Source organism: Mirounga angustirostris, unplaced genomic scaffold, assembly GCF_029215605.1.
Source record: "Mirounga angustirostris isolate CCGP_5_RB_7025 unplaced genomic scaffold, mMirAng1.0.hap1 SCAF_17, whole genome shotgun sequence".
NCBI classification, from domain to species: Eukaryota; Metazoa; Chordata; class Mammalia; order Carnivora; family Phocidae; genus Mirounga; species Mirounga angustirostris.
The window spans coordinates 4,232,930-4,252,177 of NW_026991725.1; the positions used below are offsets into that span (position 1 = coordinate 4,232,930).

Consider the following 19,248-nt stretch of genomic DNA (forward strand, 5'->3'; position numbering starts at 1 on the left):
TGTAAGGAAAACCGGGGTTGAATGGGACCTGAACCGGCGCATTTTGCGGAATCTAAGAAACTTTTCCTTCCTGAAGATGTCGGCCCCAGGAGCCTTTTAGAGAATTATGCCCAGGTCCCTAGCTCGCAGCCATCTGCCTGCTTTCCCGTGGTGGCTGCTTTTGTTCTTCTCCTACCCCTCCACTCCGCCTGCCTTTTGGACTCAGTCCTCCCTCCTGTGTCCCCCACTCCATGCCTCACTGAATGTTGGTGAAACAAATCTAGTCTAAAATAATGAGCAATCAACTACCCTGATGCTTGGGGCAGGCTGGGCAGGGACTGGGGGGAAGGGGTAGGGAGCTGAATCATTTATAAAGCTTAATAAAGATGCAGATGAGCATGCTGACTAGGAACCCCAGAGCTGGGCTTATTCATTATTCAAAGGTATGTAAATGCCACTGGGTCCTGCATGTTAGAATCCTGCCCCTTGTCTCTGCTGCTTCTCCATGCTTGACGGATCGAGTCCACCTTGTGCCTCCCCTACCCCCCCAACCCCACCCCCAGATGCTTATATTTGCCCTGCCATAGGCCAGGGTCCAGAAACCCATTTCAGACCCTACCTCAAGGGTAATAAAAATCCCAGATCTCCTCTCTAGCCAGAAGTCTTGCAGAGGATTATGGGGAGGCCCTGGCCTCCCCTATCCCCAGATAGATAGGCTTCTTGCTGTTAAAGATTTCCAAGGAGGGGTGCCTGGGTGGCACAGTCGTTAAGCGTCTGCCTTCGGCTCAGGTCATGGTCCCAGGGTCCTGGGATCGAGCCCCACGTCCGGCTCCCTGCTCCGCGGGAGGCCTGCTTCTCCCTCTCCCACTCCCCCTGCTTGTGTTCCCTCTCTCGCTGTGTCTCTCTCTGTCAAATAAATAAATAAAATCTTAAAAAAAAAAAAAAAGATTTCCAAGGAAAGGGTACCATAAGAGTGCTTATGTACATGTTTTAGTATCTCACAAATCTGCTTAGTGGGATGGATTTCCTGAGGTCTAACCTAAATCCCTTTTGTTGCCCTGGAAGCCCACCATTGAAATACAATATCCCATAAGCAAATTCTCTTTAAGCACCTTTCTGAGAAGTAAAACTCAAGTATCAAGTCACCCCTGCTTCCCATCTCTGGACTAACTCATCCTTGTTGCTTCCTTTTATCTTTTTAGACAGTTGAACCTCCTCCTTCCAAGTCATACTCACACTCCTTAGGCTCTTTTTTTTTTTTTTTAAGATTTTATTTATTTATTTGAGAGAGAGAGAATGAGAGAGAGAGAGAGCATGAAGGGGGGAGGGTCAGAGGGAGAAGCAGACTCCCCGCCAAGCAGGGAGCCCGATGCGGGACTCGATCCTGGGACTCCAGGATCATGACCTGAGCCGAAGGCAGTCGCTTAACCAACTGAGCCACCCAGGCGCCCCACACTCCTTAGGCTCTTAATCCTGTCCCGGGATACCAAACTCCCATGCGTACTCTAGTACTAATTACACGTTACCCCCTCTTTTTCAGGCCGTGATTACTGACTTGTGCTCCACAACTTCCTAGGTCTTGGGACTCAGATTCTTTCCTCTGACTCTGCCCCCTGTGTACCAGCCTTCCCCTTTCCCCCGCCCCGTCGCTCCCTAGCTTTTCAGTTTGGTGAGGCTGAGAGATGAAGAATTGGGTCAGAGTCTCAATGGCATCCATTGCTTCTGCTTTCCCTTCTTTTCTGGACTGGCTTTCTTCCCTCCCCACCCCCAGCCTATTTTTAGCCTGCCTCTGTTTTCCTTAATCTGGTCGGCAACCATGCCGGCCTCTTTCCCTTCTCTGCTCTTATCTCTCCCCTGCAGCCTGTGCAGACCCTCGCTGCCCTTCCAGAGGTCTCTTATTGCCTGCCCAATGCATTGTGGTTTTCCTCCATCTTGAAGATACGTAGGGTCTGCGTGAAAGCGGGGGCCTGGCCACGCTCAAGCAGGAGGGAAGCAGGGAGATAATGCTGGTGGGTTTGTCTTGGCAAATCCTTCAGTGTTTCTAAAACCCTCAGATTGTCTCCCCACCCCCACCTCCGCCTTCTACAGTGGCACTGCCTCTCCTCTGTGCCTACGTCCCCTCTTCTCCTCTGGGACCTCACCCAGCCCCAGTGAGAAATGCTCTTGGTCACTCCAGACCAGTTTCCTCTGGCTTTGGGGGTGGACAGCATCCCTGGAGGCCCTTACCTGCCTTCTTGGCCTGCATATTACCAGTCTCTTCTTCTCCAGTTCCTTTTTCTCTCCACTCCTCCCTGACCTCATCCCTCCCCCCACACACACCCCTTCCTACCCCTGCCTGCCCCCGCCGCCCCCCTCCCCCTCGCACTCGGTTTCTAGGACACACCAGTTTCAGGCAGGGCTTGTCAGCATCCCCCACTTGTCCTTTCTCTGCCTCTTCTAGACATTGGTCCCCTCCTTTACTGTCACCAGCTCGCTGAATAAGACTGGATATTTTGGAAGGGGAGCTGCAGCTGGCTGGGGGAGGAGGGCCGCACTGGGAGAAGCAGAGGCAGAGGGAACTACGCCGCTGAATGAGAGGGAGAGGTTCCCAACACCCTTTCTCCCCAACTTTGCCAGCCTTGGAGATAGCAGGATCCTACACTGATCTCTCTCTGTACCCCATTTTTCTCTCTCAATAATAACACAATACCTTGCTTTACAGTTGACCACATTCTCCTACACATATCCCGATCTCGGCATGGTGCGCTCCCTCTCCTCCAGGGCAGCCCCTCCCCACTGAGCCCCACCCCCACCCCCCCAGACCACCATCACCACCATCACTACTGTGGCAGAGGGCAGCCCTCCCCCAGCATCCTCTGTCTTCCCTGCCCTGCTCTTTTTCCCAACGCACTTATCACCTTCCAAATTAGGATATAATTTACTCATACATATTCTTTACATGTCTTCTCACTGGACTGGGTGAACACCACAAGAACAAAGATCTTGTTCACAGATATATCCACAATGCCTAGCACAGTCCCCGGCACATAGCAGAATTTCAATAAATATTTGTGGATTGGATAAATGATTCGATCCTCACCCACTCTTGTAAAGTTGGTCGGTATTATTATTCCCATTTTTTAATTGTGGTAAAATATACATAACATGAAATGTATCATTTTAATCATTTTTAAGTGTAACAGTTCCGTGGCATTAAGTACATTCTCTCTCTCTCTCTGTTTAAAGATTTCTTTATTTATTTGAGGGGGGTAGTGGTGCAGAGGGTAAGGGAGAGAGAGTCTTAAGCAGACTCCCCACTGAGCATGGAGCCAAACTCCAGAGATCATCTCATGACCCTGAGATCACAACCTGAGCCGAAACCGAGTCAGACGCTTAACTGTGCCACCAGGCACCCCTCAGTACCCTCTCTTTAACCATGTTTGTGTTTGTGACGTGGTTAAAACGTGGTGTTGTGAAACTGATGTGGGAAACAAAGACAGAAGAAAAATTATTCAATTTCCTACTACTTACAGTCCATTGACAAGTCCTTGAAACAGGCAGAGTGACATTCCTCTAGGGACTCAGGATATTAATTAATACTTTGCTAAGGGCAAAAGGCAATCTTAGCCCAACCCTCCAGGATCCTGTAAGTCTACTTTAACATATAAAAGTTCCTTTGGAAACTTCCTTTATCTCTACCCCACATCCCAAGATACTGTTGACAATCATCCCCCAAGCATAGAACCCACCCATATACATCTGAAGGGTCTAATGACTGAGGGTTTACTAAACAGTAATAAATGACCTTTTTCCAACAATAGCAAGCTTGCCCCCTCAGGGTCCTGGAAATCTTGTTTCCAAAATACCTGGAAGGCTTACACCATCCCTAACCCCCTCCCAACTTGAAAGTATACAATGGGCCAGTCCTCACGACCCCATTGCAGCTCCTTCTGCCCACCGGTCCTGTCCCCATGCTTTAATAAAACCACCTTTTTGCACCAAAGACATCTCAAGAATTCTATCTTGGCCATCAGCTTCGAACCCTAATGTCTTTCCTACATCATCCAAACCATCACCACCATCCATCTGCAGAACGTTTCTATCTTCCTGAACTGAAACCCTGTGTCCATTAAGCAGTAACGCCTCATTCCCCCCTCTCCCCAGCCCCCGGGGGCAACATTCCACCTCCTGTCCCTGTGAATCTGTCAGTACCTCACGTGAGTGGAACCCTCCAGTGTCTGTCCTTTTGTGTCTGGCTTATTTCACTTAGCATCCTGTCTTCAAGGCTCATCCATGTTGTAGCACATTATTCTGACTTTACAGATGTGACTATTCCCACTTTGCAGGGGCTGAGGTTTCAGGGGAGCCTCTGAGAGCACCCGAGACGCAGATCTGGCGGGGGCGGGGGCTGGGGAGGCTGGCTGGCTTTTACAATCCCCTGGAGAAATCAGTGCTGATCTGTGTGCCTAGGCCTATGAGGCAATTTCTTCTGTGTTGTCTTTCCTTTGGGGACATTTTTACTCTTATTCCCATTTCCCACTCTTCCTGCTCAGGGCCTCCTTCTAACATTTCCACCCCAGCTGGTCCCAGGGTTTCTTTCCCTGGAGCAGGCGATCTCTCAGGTCAAACTGGCCTGGTCCGGAGATGCCCTTGCTGGGGTTTCCACGGAGCACATTCAGCAGTCCCTGTTCACACCCCTCACCCCTCCACCCGCCCTGGGCTAGTTAGGAGCCTGTTCCCTTCCAAAGCAATTAAGTGCAAGGAGGCCAGCCGACTGGGTGCTAATGCCGTTTCATTAAGTGGGAGCAATCCTAATGATAATAAAATGGCACATTTAACATTCAAACATTGAACACGATTTCTCAGCGAGTGTGTCTCTCTCTTCCTTTCTGGTATAACAGCTCCATCTTCATAAGGACCTGACAATACACCCTAATGAGAGACTGGGGAGCTAAGAGTCTTTACAGAGCCAGAGAGAGGATGAGAACCAGACAAAGAATTCAGGGAAAGAGGGTGCAGGGCACTGAGAAGACAAAGACCCCAAGGATTCCTGGGGTCATGGACTCTGGCGCTGATTTAGACAATGAGAGTCTCTAAGAAGTAAGGTCACATGGAGAATAAAGCCCACCGCAGACTTTAATGCAATGTGGCTATTCATTTCTTTGCTTGCTCAACACATTTTTTTCTACAGACATTTATGGCGACCCAAGGTGAGCCAGATTTTATGGGGGTTTGTGATGGAGGGTGACTAGTTTTAGGAAAAGGAACTCCAGGGGCGCCTGGGTGGCTCAGATGGTTAAGCGTCTGCCTTCGGCTCGGGTCATGATCCCGGGGTCCTGGGATCGAGCCCCACGTCAGGCTCCTGGCTCAGCGGGGAGTCTGCTTCTCCCTCTCCCTCTGCCTCTCCCACTGCTCATGCTCTCTCTCTCTCTGTATCTCTGTGTCTCAAATGAATAAATAAAATCTTAAAAAAAAAAAAAAAAAGGAAAAGGAACTCCAAGGGCAGTAGCGACCTACCTACAAATCATCTTGTTTACCCTCCCCTGGGCAGCTTTAGTCAAATCCACCCCAAGTTTATCAAATGTCTCAGTGAAGAGAATTATAACAACTGCCTGGGTCCCCTGAGCCAGTCTCTGTGCATCCTCCTTATTGAGACATCCATCTCAAAGGTCCTTGCTACTCAGTGATGGTAGACTATCTGGTTGACCTTCTGGAAGCAAAAAAGTAGTGGGACTGGGGAGCTGGCCAGGGAAAGAAGGTCGATTCAATCATCTGGCATTGACAAGGGACTCAAGAGAGGCAGGAGAACAAGCTGACATTTAATAGCCACAGGGCTTTATTCCCAGCTCCTGTGCACACAAGGGAGGCTGCTGGCCAGGGGTCAAAGGTGGGCTTTGCCCAGGCCAGGGAAGCGGCTCATCCGAAAAGGGGTCAAGTCATAGGATGGTGTTAATTTCATGCTTAATTCATACAGGATCTTCCCCACAACAGGGGAGAGCTTGAATCCATGTCCTAGGGAAAGGAGAGCAGGTGGTCAGGCATCCTCAGGGACAGCGGCTGGGGTCTCTGGATGTCTACTACCCTGTCCCCCAATAGGGCTAACTCTCTTCTTGGTCCGCATCCCAAAGCTGGAAGTTGCCTCCCACCAGAAGTACCTCTTCTCTTCTGTTTGCGCACCCAGCCCCTTTATACACTCGAGTCTAGGCTTTGGCCCCCCAAGAGCATAGAAGACGCCATTTTGCCTGGTCCTGAGATAGGTGGGCTTTGAGGCACGTCTTCCCCTGTTCAGGCTCACCAGAGAATCCAGCACCAATGACAATGTTGTCATACTTCGGGTGGCAATCAAGAACGAAGTGCCCATCGGGGGTGTTCTAGAAAGAAACAATCACACTCGTGTCCTTTGAGGAGGGAAGGAGGAGGAAGAAGTGCAGGCTCAGAGGGGAGGGAACGAGGCTGGATTGCTTTCCAGAAAGAATGGGATGGGGCACGGGAATGCTTTCCGCATGCCAGTGCCGCCTCCGGGGATGACAGTCTTTCTCATTTGTCCATCTGCCTCTCTGCTCAATCCAGAGCTATGAACACAGTAGGTGCTCAGTGAATCCGTGTAAACTAACTTTAGCCAAGATGCCTCAGGCCCTGGTGACATCTGTCTCTTCTCTTCGTCCCTAAGGCCTGTTCAACTAGAACATCTTGCCAGAAAGTCTTTTAGAGCTCTTCTGGGAAACATAGTGAGGGGCTGCCAGGCATAAGCCCGGTTTGCTAATGAAAAGGAATATGAATAACCTCTAACGGGCCCTCTCTGGGAGAGGGGAACCAACGCACAGAAAGAAGCTCGTTTGTTTCAAGTCACATACCAGGTCAGGGTCAAACAGAAGCGAGCGGGGCCTTAAGGGTCTGGCTGTCCCCTTCCCCCATCCTCTGGGGGCCGTGAGAGGGCTGCCCACACCCTTACCGTGTACAGGCAGGGCTCCAGGACGGCAAGCTCGGGCGCCAGGTCAGGTAAGTGATCTCTGACAAAGCGGCTCAGGATCTGGATGTCTCGGGTGTCCGAGAGGGCTTCCGGGCAGTCCCGCTCCTCAGGATCGGCACTGTTGCCGTGGTGATAGCAGACCTAGCTCCCAATCAGAGCAGTGTGAGCTTCGAGGGGCTGGCCTGCCTGCACGCCGCCCCCCCCCCACCGGCCCAGGGGGCAGGCTCACACACAGAGTGCCCCCATCCATCATCCCGGCCTTCCCCAGTCCTGACAGGAGGCTGCCTTAGCTGTTCCTTCTTCCCTCCGCCCACCCCACAACACCATGTTTGCAGAGGAAGGGCTCCCTTCGCTGGGCCTCGGGACAGCTGGGGGGCTTGCGTTGCAAATAGCGAATAGGGAAGTATTCTCCTGCCCCTGCTGCGGGGGGATCCCAGGAATCTGTTGAAAGGGAAGTTAGAGCAGCTGCCCCAAATCTGGGTGGGGGGAGGTGAGCCGGGGGGGCGCCCTACGAGCCCCTCTCTGGGCTTTTCTGCTCACCTTCATCAGCCCTGGGTACTCTCCAGAGGGCAACCCATAAATGTGGTGGGGAGCCAGGCTGAGGCCAAGGCCCAGGAAGCAAGGAAAGGCCTGGGACACACCATAGCTTCCAGGAACCTTCTCTCGCCAGTAACACACATTGATCCGCAGGGTCTTGAAGCAGAAAGAGGAAGTGGGAGATGAAGGGGGAAAGCCATAAAACTCTACAGATGGCGAGAACAGTTTCTTCTGAAGTCCTGTAGTTCTTGAATACAAACCCGGATGCCCCCCTTAACTCTTCCATCCTGTTTCACCCAATTCTCACGTCATCGGTATATTCCATTTTGATATGAGGCACAAAGATCTCTGCATCCCTGTCTCTTCCCCCAGACTTAGTCTCCCATAACTGCACCCAGCCCTACTTCTCTCTCTCTCTCTCCAGCACTTAATAATGTCTCAGATTTAGTGAGTTCCTGAGGGCTTTCTATTGATTCTATAATTTAATTCTCTAACAGACCTATTCCCATTTTACACGTTATAAAACTGAGGCTCATGAGAGGAACTAATTGGCCCAAGGTCCTCCACCAATAAGTGGCAGATCCAGGACTCAAACTCGAGTCCGTCTGATTCCCAGGTGTCTTCTCTTAAGCACCAACTCTCAGACTTCCAGCCCCCCCCTTACTTGGAGAGGCAGCTCAATTCCCAGGGGGCGGAGGAGCTGGTTGGTCCAGGGACCTGCTGTGATGATCAAGCTCTTGGCTTGGTAGCTCCTGGAGGTACTTCTCACTGTGATGGGTCGCTCTGGTCTTATCTCCATCACCTTCTCTCCATCACGCACTAGGCCTCCAAGACGTCGAATTGCATCCTGAAAGGGCAGCGGCCAGGAAGGGCAAATTAGTTAGATAGCTAGATGGTTCTCCCTGGTGAACAACAGAGTCCTTCCCTTTGGGCAGAAAAGAGCGCAGACTCCAGACCTCCAGTCCCGTATTGGCAAGGCCTAGCAGGGTATATAGACTGCCCTCTGCCCAAAAGGTCAAGAATAAAGCCAGCAGGGTGAAGGCTCTCATCCCAAGGAGGCTGGGGGCGGTATATTGGAACCACGAGAGGAGCTGCATTGCCCCAGACGCTGCACATCCTACCTGGAGGGCTCTGAGGGCCCTGTCTGCATAGAGAAGCCCTCCAGACTTGTCCAAGAGCCCCACTTCTCCCCCGGCCAACCGAACATTGGGGAAACGTTGCTTCAGTTCCTCAGCTGAAAGACACTGGTGTTCCACCCCCTGTCGAGACAAAGTGGCCTGGATGGTCTTTAATTCTGAATTCTCCCTCATTCCCAGCAGCAGTAGCCCAGTCTGCCTGTAAAAAGAAAGAAGAAAGAAAGAAAGAAGAAAGAAAGAAAGAAAGAAAGAAAGAAAGAAAGAAAGAAAGAAAGAAAGAAAGAAAGAAAGAAAGAAAGAAAGAAAGAAAGAAAGAAAGAAAGAAAAAGAAAGAAAGAAAGAAAGAAAGAAAGAAAGAAAGAAAGAAAGAAAGAAAGAAAGAAAGAAAGAAAGAAAGAAAGAAAGAAAGAAAGAAAGAAAGAAAGAAAGGAGAGAAAAGAAAGGCATATGGGTGAGGGTATGAGTCACGGCCCTGGGCCCTTCTCTCTCATTCTTCAGCAAGGGTCCCATCAAGGAGGGTCCCAGTCTCATGTTCAAAGAACTGGTAAAGTCAGGGGCACCTGGCTGGCTCAGTCGGTAGAGCATGCGACTCTTGATCTCAGGGTGGTGAGTTCAAGCCCTGCATTGGGCGTGGAACCTACTTAAAAAGATTTTAAAAAATGGGGGTGCCTGGGTGGCTCAGTCTGTTGGGCGTCTGACTCTTGGTTTAGGTCAGGTCATGATCTCATGGGTCGTGGATCAAGCCCGCGTGGGGCTCCGAGCTCAGCGAGCAGTCTGCTGGAGATTCTCTCCCTCTGCCCCCCTACATCCCCCTGCTCATGCTCACTCTCTCTCTCAAATAAATAAATCTTTTTAAAAAATATTTTAACAATTAAAAAAATAAAAAGAACTGGTAAAGTCATGTTGGTGCTGTCATTAGGGTTGCACTCAGTATCCCTGAGCTGGCTGCCAGCCCATTCCCAAGTCTGCCCTTGGCTCTCACGATTGGTATGCTTGTCCCTCCAGCTTCTCGGGATCCATCCCGCCCTTCGGGCGGACATCGGAAATCCTCTTATTGCCGCACCTAGAAAGTGGTAGGTCGTTCTTCCTCTTCCTCCATCCCCTGACCCACTCACTGTTCTGATCTAGATTCTTTATCCTCTTTCCCCGCTATTTCACTACCCCCTGCTCTTTCTTTTCCTTTGTCTCTTTTCCTCTCATATCATGTTTTGTCCCTTGCTGCGCATCTCTCGGGTCCTCCTCCGAGGCTGCCCATTTTGTGGAAAGGATCCTAAATTGGGAGTCCTGGCTCTGGGTCCAGTCCTGGCAGACCCTTGTGACGTTGTCCTGGTGGCACACCGCTCCAGGCCCCAGATTCCTCTGTAATGCAAGCCTGCTGGACTATTGGTGGTCCCGCCCCGACCCTGGGGCATAGGGACCTGGCAGGGGCCACTTTTGTAGTTGCCACAATGCCTGGGGGTGGCTCCTCACATTTAGTGGGCTGAACCTGCAAAGCTCAGGAAGATCCCACCCAAATGCCGACAGTGCCCTCATGCAGAAACACCAGTAGGTGGTCTCTGAGGGTTCCAGCAATTAGTTCCGTGATTCTATGGTTTTGTTCCTCCCTCTACTTCCCTTTCTGCTTCTTACTCTCCAGGGGAGTGAAAGCTGTTTCTCTTTAATACTTCCCGTCTCTGTGTCACAAGAGACCAGAGCTGATCTAACTTTTGGTGGGAACGGATCTGAACAATGGAAGGGTCACTGTGGCCCTTGGGACCATTGCTGCCGTCCCTCTCCCTTTCAGCAGCCGCAGTGACCAACATCAGCCTGGTACATCCCCCAGGTACTGTGTATGAAGCTCGTAATAGCCTATAATGGAGTCTCATGGATATTACATGCTTCCAAATCCCCCATTATCTGGTTGGGGGGATTAAAGGGAAGATTGGGAGGGGCTAGGGACACAGCAGGCCCTGGGGCTGGCGTCAGTACACAGAGCCGCACAGCGTGCCCAATCCATTTGCCATGGCCCCCGCCTATCCAGCATTCAGCACCGGTGAGAAAGAATGAGCGTCTCGGCCTCTTCAAAGCTTAGCAGAGGAAAGATGCTGTTGAATCCCCACTAGCCAGCAGGGTCCTTTCCCCGTGGCCCCCAAAAGGACTTCAGATTGATTCTCAGGTAATGAAAACTTGCCTAGGACACTTCTCGGTCAACAGGATCATTAAGAAGTCATGCAAGTATATGATCTTGAACCCCGTTTACTGGATGCAGTCATGGCTGGGTGGGATTCTGTGGAAGACCTGGCTTAACCCTTGCCTCAGCAGTTATCATGTCAAACCCCTGGCTCAGGAATCCCAGAGCAGCATATTCCAACCCCTGCCTGACGTACACCGACCGCAGTCTCCTGTGTACCCTGCGATTTAGCTACTTCCTTTCCACCCAGCTTCCCTTCCTCTCTCCCTCCCTTCCTTCCTTTTTCCCTTGAAGTCAGAACTCCTCTTACAGGAAGGTGCTGTATGGGGAAAACAAACTCATGCCAAGACAACAGGCAAATCTGTCGAATTATGAAATGCTGAGTGATGTTCTAATTCCCAAGCCATCCTGTGGTGGATGAAGCGAGGGCCCCCACCCCTAGGAGTAATCAGTGAGCTGATTCTGCCGGTGAATGTAATTGTGCCGATTGTAATCATTTTGCTCCAGCTCTCGCCCCTGTGGCATTTATTTCTTAGCCCAGATATTGATCTAACAGTGGGAAATTTTCCATCTGAATTTGTGATGCTGGACCCTCCCCTAGCCCGAAGATGCATTTGGGAAATTCTCATTTTCCGTGGATCACAGCTGAGCTATTTGGCCTAAGGGAAACCTTGCACTGCTGGAGAAATGTCTCGGATTGGAGAGAGATTTTTGACCATTATGAGCAAATCGGAAATAAATGTAAAACACTGCCTGCAAATGCAAAGGCCTGTCATTATGGGAGATAGGTGAGAGGCTCCTGCGGGAAATGCTCCGAGAATTGGAAATCAGTCAGTCAAGACCGGGATCAGAGAATGGGCCTTTTCCCCCCAGTATGAAGACAGATGACTTCCATGGGCAGATTGAAAATCATTTAAGTGCTTATTTTCTTAATGGCTTTTCCTAGATCCCAATAAACAGACCGCTCATTCTGCATCAATTTCTCACCCCTGTGCTCTGGGCCTCCCTCTGCTCTTTTTCGGCTCAGACCTAGGCTACAAAGTTTGGGGAGGAGAGGAATGAGAAGAGATAGACCACTGCAAAAAAAAAAAAAAAAAAAAAAAAATTGTCCAGGAACTGCCCGGTCGGGGCTGGCCTAGAAAGAAAGCTCCCTGAAGTGAGGCTGGATTGTCAGGGACCCTGGAAAGAGTGCAGCTCCCAGCTCCCTGCACGCCATCAGCTGAGTGCAGAGCATTTGGTATGAACTGTGCCTTCCCCCAACCTTCACTGGATCCAGCCCTAGGAAGAGGTAATCGAAGAATCCTCCCAAGGGCCTTGTTGACTCCTCTAGCCAACTAAAGCCTCGGACATGATGTGAGGAGCCGGTGATCAGAGATTTCCATCCGTTACTAGGGCAGGACAGGAGGCCCGATGGCGCAGGGAGGCATTGGGAGGGGCAGACAGCTCCCCCTGCACCTGCCACCTCCCATCCCAGGCTCTCACTTCCCCCTCTCGGGGGTTAAGAGTTGCCAAACGGGCTCCCAGAGTCACCGTGGAGAAAGGACTCAGTAATAGCTGCTGTCTTTGTTGGTTTTGGAGGAGCTCTTGGCTTTCATCTTCCGCTCAGGGGGCTGAGGCGGAATTGGTTAACAAAGACCGCTCCGGGGAGGGGATGTGGCTGACAAGCCAGACACTTCACAGACACAGGAAGCAGCCGCTGCGGAGGGGGCTGCCAGGTTCCGCCGGCAGCTGTAGAGCCTACGGCTGTGATCTTGTCTGATATTGTCAGCTAAGCAGGGGCAGCCCGGGTCAGGAGCGAGATATTAGGACTCCAAGGGAGAAGGCGGGGCAAGCGAGAGATGGGCCCCAGAGCTGGGATTTGCTGGTGGTATCAGCGTCCTGGCTGTACACATCACGAAAGACTCAGCCCTTGTGATCTGACACGCGGGCCGCCGTCTGTACCCGGAATCTATGCAAATGTCCTGAGCCCACCCAGGGTTAGTAGGCCACTGTCACAGGAAGAGGCAGGACAGAATAAAAAGAATCAGACAACCACCTGAACGACCAACTCCCGGAGATGTTTGTTTGTTTGTTTAATCACCATCAAATAGCATTAAGTAAACACATTCATATCTATCAGCTAGATGATGATGATGTGCTGGTTCTCCCAGAAGAACCTAGGAGAATAAGAACCACAGAGATGATAAATCATTTAGAACATCAGAGTCAAGAACAAAAGCGAAAAGAATTGGAATGGGAAATATCCGTTCTGTGTTCCTAAGTCAAAGAACCAAATAAATGAGGGTACCCCGGTAAATCAGATTAGCCATAAGAAAGGACTTGATGATGATTGTAACAATAATAATAATGGCAACACCTAGCACCCTGTAGAACTCAAAAGAATTTCCAAAGCACATTCACTTTACTCTTCATTTTTCATAATTGGGGAGGTGAGGCATCAGAATGGTCTTTGAAGAGGGTCTGTGATATGTTCCTGTCTTTAAATATACATTAGCAGTCTTTTTTTTTTTTTAAGATTTTATTTATTTATTTGAGACAGAGAGAGAGAGCACATGAGAGGGGGGAGGGTCAGAGGGAGAAGCAGGCCTCCCGCTGAGCAGGGAGCCCAATGCGGGGCTCCATCCCAGGACCCTGGGATCATGACCTGAGCCGAAGGCAGACGCTTAACCAACTGAGCCAACCAGGCGCCCCATTAGCAGTCTTTCGACCCAGGATGATTTAGACATGAATTTGTTGGGACAGAGGGGATGGACAAGGCCACCAGTTTGTGGTATCTTTTAAACCAGGGGCCAGCACACTGTGACCCAGGAACCAGACCGGGTCTATAGCCTATTTTTGTTTGTCATACAAGCCAAGATGATTTTTGTATTTTTTTTTTTAAGATTTTATTTATTTGACAGAGAGAGACACAGTGAGAGAGGGAACACAAGCAGGGAGAGTGGGAGAGGGAGAAGCAGGCTTCCCGCTGAGCAGGGAGCCCGATGCGGGGCTTGATCCCAGGACTCTGGGATCATAACCTGAGCTGAAGGCAGACGCTTAACGACTGAGCCACCCAGGCACCCCGATTTTTGTATTTTTTAATGGTTGATTAAAAAAAGAATAATATTTCATGACATGAAAAGTGCATGAAATTTCAGCATCCACGAATAAAGTTTTATTGGCACACAGCCATGCTCGTTTATTTACGTATCATCTGGGGCTACTCTCAAACTATAATGGCAGAGTTGGGTAACTGGCAGAGTTGAATAGTTAGAACGAGACCATTGGCCTGCAAAGTCTAAAATACTATGGCCATTCCGGAGAACGTTCGCCAAGCCCTATTCTAGACTAAGAATGTGGTAAGCTTGCGATTTGCACTAATAGGTTAAGACCCTGACTACTCAGTAGCAACCCTCTCATAAGGTTGTGGGGAGAATTAAATGAGTTAACATGTATCGAGTACTTTTAAAGCAGCCTTAGTTTCTTATCCCGAGCATTCAATACGTGATAAGGGTGATGAGGGTGATAGTGAGGGACTTGTCAGGTACCACTCTAAGCTCTTCACAGACTCATCCTCACGACGGCCCCATGAAATAGACACCCCTCCTTTACAGGTGAGAAAACTGAGTCTCACAGAGGTTAAACAGCTTGCTCCAAACCACACAGCTAAATGTGTCAGAGCTGACATGGAGAGCCAGGTCCGCCTGGTCCCAAAGCCCTTCCAAATTCCTGTCCTCCTGCCAAGAGGAGAACTGTGAGATTATGAGAATCTCCTACCCAAGCGTTCCTTTCCCTCACTCCAGCCGCCATTCTCCTTGATGTCCATAGTTGCTGCATCCCACCTGTCTCCTCTTGCACTTCTTCCTCCCTGTGCAGTGGAGCTAGGATACAGCTGGTGCAGCATAGGTAGAAGGAGCTGCCATGGGGCGCATGGGTGGCTCAGTCGGTTGGGCGGCTGCCTTCGGCTCAGGTCATGATCCTGGAGTCCCGGGATCGAGTCCCGCATCGGGCTCCCTGCTCAGCGAGGAGCCTGCTTCTCCCTCTAACCCTCCTCCCTCTCATGTACTCTCTCTCTCATTCTCGCTCTCTCAAATAAATAAATAAATCTTTAAAAAAAAAAAAAAAGAAGGAGCTGCCATTTATCGAAAGGGGCTAGGCTCTACGCCAAGTACTTCATGAGAGTCTAAGGGGCGCCCGGGTGACTCAGTTGGTTAAGCATCCAACTCTTGATTTCGGCTCAGGTCATGATCTCAGGGTTGTGACATCGAGCCCCATATCGGGCTCCATGCTGGGTGTGGAGCCTGCTTAAGATTCTCTCTCTTCCTCCTCCCTCCCCCACCTCCTTCTCTTAAAAAAAAAAAAAAAGTCTCATTTAACCCTCCACAAAGCCTTGTGAGGAAAAAATGAGGCACAGAGAGGTACAGAAACTTTTCCAATGTCACACAGCCAGTAAGAGGTAGAGCACAAAGTCAAGTTCAAGCCTGTCTCCAGAATCATGTCCCTTCTGAAAGATTCCGGACACTCTCCTAACATCTCTTAGTTACCTCCATGTCCGCTGGGAAGAAGTGTGCCCTCCAAGGCCTCAGCACTTCTTTTAGTACCAGAAATTCAGCAGTATTCACAGATGACTGACAGAGAGGGGTCCCTTTGCCAGGCCACCCTTCAGCAAGACATGCTCCTTTATTTGGGTGCTGGGTGCATTAGCTGCCTCTGGAATAAATCTGTAATTAGCTGTCCTAGCTATATTTGCATAATGGATTTCACTTTGTTCTTAAGTTAATGGTGTTTTTGCAACAGAACAGTAACCTCTTGGTTCCTGGCCATTAAAATAACTGCCACCCTGTAGGATAGAGCCGTGGTTTTGTAGAAAGTTCAGTTAAGAGCCACAGAGAAGGTGGGAGGGGATGTGGGGTGGTTAGAGTCCTCTGTGCATCGTGGATTGTTTGCCTTCTTCCCCATGAGTGTTTGAAAGGCCAGTGGAGGTTGGGGAGGGAGGAGGAGTCTTAAGGGTTAGAGAGCCATGGGGCAGCAGAGATCCCTAGCTAGCAATGGGGCCTGAAGAGGAGGCTTACAGGGAGAGGCATTCAGAGACAATGAAATGGATTATAAGGGTCGCTCTGGGGGAGAGGACCCGTTGTGAAAGGTTATGATATTAGTAGCAATATAAAGAACCAAGACAACAGCCTCCTCCTTAATTCAATCCCTGCCCTAAAAGAGTCTCAGATGGCTCCATAGAGACGCAAATACAAACTTCAGCTCTGGGCATCTGCTCCCAGTGTCTTCAGCAGTCTTCCCAGTACACCCTCTGCGGGCCCTGGGTGCATGCTCAGAACCCAGCCTTGGAACTCAGAGCAGTGACGGGAGCCAGCTGGACCGATGGGGCAATCAAGACAGTGAGCAGGATGCTCGCATGTGTCTGGCGCCTCCCTAGGCCCTGTGTCCCTCCACTGCATTTCGGGTGTTCATGGCAGTTCATGGCACTGCCCTCTCACCTACTCAAAGCACCTCCAGGCACCGGGCCCCACCATTCAAGGAATTCCCCCACCCGCCAACCTGTGTAACTGGGTTCCAGCCTCGCGCTCCAGCTGGGCCCATATCCAGTAGCACTCATCCATCATCTGGGTGTAAAAGTCTTCGGGGTATGCCCTCCGGATTATCCGGCTCTGCCCATGGGAGCTTCCTCGGGAGTGTGGTAGAAAAAACTGGAAATGGAGAACCAGAGACACAACCGAAGCTGTTAGCCCTTGCACGGTCCCTTCCCCCCTTAGGAGCTAGCTCGTCATGTGCTGTCAAGCAGGAGCGCTTATTCTCCAAATATTTCCATACATCCTCCCTTTAGGGCCAAGTTACTGATTTGGTCATGAGCATAGAAGTTCTTCAGTAGTGCTAACTCAGTAACAATACTGATAACAATTAACTTGGTAACATTACTCACATCCCAAAGTCCCTTTTTTGGTTAGTCTTTGGTCATCTTGCTGCAACCCTTCCCCACTTGGTCTCATAGAGAAGCATAATTAGAAAGAACCTCTGAGGGGCAGCTAGGTGGCTCAGTCGTTAAGCGTCTGCCTTCGGCTCAGGTCATGATCCCAGGGTCCTGGGATTGAGCCCCGCATCGGGCTCCCTGCTCCGCAGGAAACCTGCTTCTCCCTCTCCCCTTGCTTGTGTTCCCTCTCTTGCTGTGTCTCTCTCTGTCAAATAAATAAATAAAATCTTGAAAGAAAGAAGAAAGAAAGAAAGAAAGAAAGAAAGAAAGAAAGAAAGAAAGAAAGAAAGAAAGAAAGAAAGAAACCTTTGAGATCATTCCAGTTTAGCCCCCTTCGTTTTTTTTTCCAAAATTTTATTTAAATTCTAGTTAGTTAACATATGGTGTAATATTAGCTTCAGGAGTAGAACTTAGTGATGCATCACTTGCATATAACACCCAATGCTCATCACAACAAGCGCCCTCTTTAATCCCCATCACCCAGCTAGCCCATCCCCTGCCCACCTCCCTCCAGCAACCCTCAGTTTGTTCTCTATCGTTAAGAGTCTCTTATGGTTTGTTTTCCTCTCTTTTTTCCCCCTTCCCATATGTTCATCTCTTTTGTTTCTTAAATTCCACATATGAGTGAAATCATATGGTATTTGTCTTTCTCTGACTGATTTATTTCACTTGGCATAATACCCTCTAGTTCCATCCCCATCATTGCAAATGGCAAGATTTCCATTTTTTGATGGCTGAGTAATATTCCATTGTGTATATATACCACATCTTCTTTATCTGTTCATCTGTCAACGGACATTTGGGCTCTTTCCATAGTTTGGCTATTGTTCATCATGCTGCTATAAACATCGGGGTGCATGTACCTCTTCCAATCTGTATTTTTGTATCCTTTGGGTAAATACCTAGTATTGCAATTGCTGGATCCTAGGGTAGCTCTATTTTTAACTTTTTAAGGAACCTGCAGGCTGTTTTCCATAGCCCCCTTCATTTTCTGGACAAGGAAGCTGATGCTTTTTCTCTCTGGCTTCTGATCACTCGGGACAAGGGAACCACCTTGGGATTTAGCAAAAGATGGAGAGTTTCCTGCAAGGTTAGACCAGGACTCCCTTAGGCTTTGAGAAAACTGAAAGAGAAATGAAAAAGGTTTCTAACCAATCCAGTTTGTTACCAAGAAGAGTAAGCCAAAACGCACCAGGATAGCTGTAGGCAGGATGGGAGGATAGAAGCCTTTGGAAAGTGGTCTGCATGGACCTGCCTGGGAAGGACCCTGGAGATATATAGTTCCCCCTGCCCCCACATGTGCAGTGATCACTGCAGACTGTACTGTGTGGGGTCACCTTTTCTATAAGGACAAATAAGACCTAAGTCTTTTTTTTTTTTTTTTAAGATTTTATTTATTTATTTGAGACAGAGAGAATGAGAGAGACATAGAGCACATGAGAGGGGGGAGGGTCAGAGGGAGAAGCAGGCTCCCTGCCGAGCAGGGAGCCCGATGCGGGACCCGATCCCGGGACTCCAGGATCATGACCTGGGCCGAAGGCAGTCGCTTAACCAACTGAGCCACCCAGGCGCCCCAAGACCTAAGTCTTATTTCCTGTGTATCAAACAATAAGGCTGCTATTAACCAGAAGTAGCAGAAAAAAACAGAAGTCTCTGCTGGGTTCCAGGGTGAGAGGCCAGAACACCCAGGGAAGAATCTTACCTCTTAGGCTGACAAATCAGCTTTTCCCTCTGGGCAAAATTATTTTTACTTAAGTTACCCCAAAACAGAACTCATTATTTTTCTGGGCGAGAGCAAACATTTTGGCACAGAAGAGCCTGGGTGGCAGGAGGGAAGAGAACAGGACCTGGGATACTTCTTGATCAAGGGCAGGCAGTAAAAGGAGGAAATGTGCCTAGAAACCCAATATAGGTCTCAGGGAGGGTGGAACTTCCTTTGCATTGTCATGAAATACACCAGGCAGCAAAGCTGCAAATCGCACAAAATTTGACAGTCAGACCCTTTGGCCTCACCCCAAAGCCTGCTGGCTCTGGAAACTTCTCCCTAGAGGAGGAGGGAGGGACAGTGCCTAAAGTGGGGAGTGCAGAGGGGACACAGTACCTGCTCCAGCAGGATGACCCTCTTCCCGTGTTTGGCCAGGTGGTATGCAGTGAAGCAGCCTTGGATGCCTGCCCCGATCACGATGGCATCAAAGAGATCTTTCTGAGCAGCCATGATGCCCGCTTAGCCCTACAGCTACAAGGCCCACACACAAAGGAGAAAGCAAGCAAAAGTAGGCTCTGGGCTAAAGGAGGAGGAGTAGGGCAAAGTCCAGCCTGGCCAGCATTCCCACAATCCCCTGGGCTGCGTCCTTCTCCCCACTCCTCCCTCCCAGCAAAGCCGGGCCTCCGGCTTAGCCCCCGCCTCTCCTGCAGAGCAGAACCTGGTCGTCTGATTTCTGAGGTTTAGCCCAGCTCAGCAGCCAGCCTCACCCTTGTATCCCTCTAGCTTTCTATTCTTGGCTCAATTATTGTC

The 19,248-nt window shown here is 49.9% G+C and overlaps 1 protein-coding gene across 2 annotated transcripts; it reads right to left on the reverse strand.

The window, feature by feature from the left end:
• Positions 1-5,718: 5,718 nt before the first annotated feature.
• PIPOX (pipecolic acid and sarcosine oxidase) lies at positions 5,719-19,020 on the reverse strand. 2 transcript variants are annotated; one of them, XM_045889526.3, is made up of 8 exons: positions 18,835-19,020; positions 16,304-16,452; positions 8,587-8,800; positions 8,130-8,312; positions 7,469-7,621; positions 6,911-7,069; positions 6,254-6,329; positions 5,721-5,970 (listed from the first exon to the last, which is right to left on the reverse strand). In XM_045889526.3, the coding sequence occupies exons 1-8, from the start codon at positions 18,946-18,948 to the stop codon at positions 5,840-5,842; spliced, it is 1,179 nt and encodes a 392-aa protein (XP_045745482.1). In that variant the 5' UTR covers positions 18,949-19,020; the 3' UTR covers positions 5,721-5,839. The 2 variants fall into 2 exon arrangements, with proteins under 2 accessions (XP_045745483.1, XP_045745482.1); XM_045889527.3 differs by lacking the exon at positions 16,304-16,452 and having other exon boundaries at positions 5,719-5,970; positions 8,587-8,724; positions 18,835-19,011.
• Between the last annotated feature and the right edge of the window lie 228 nt (positions 19,021-19,248).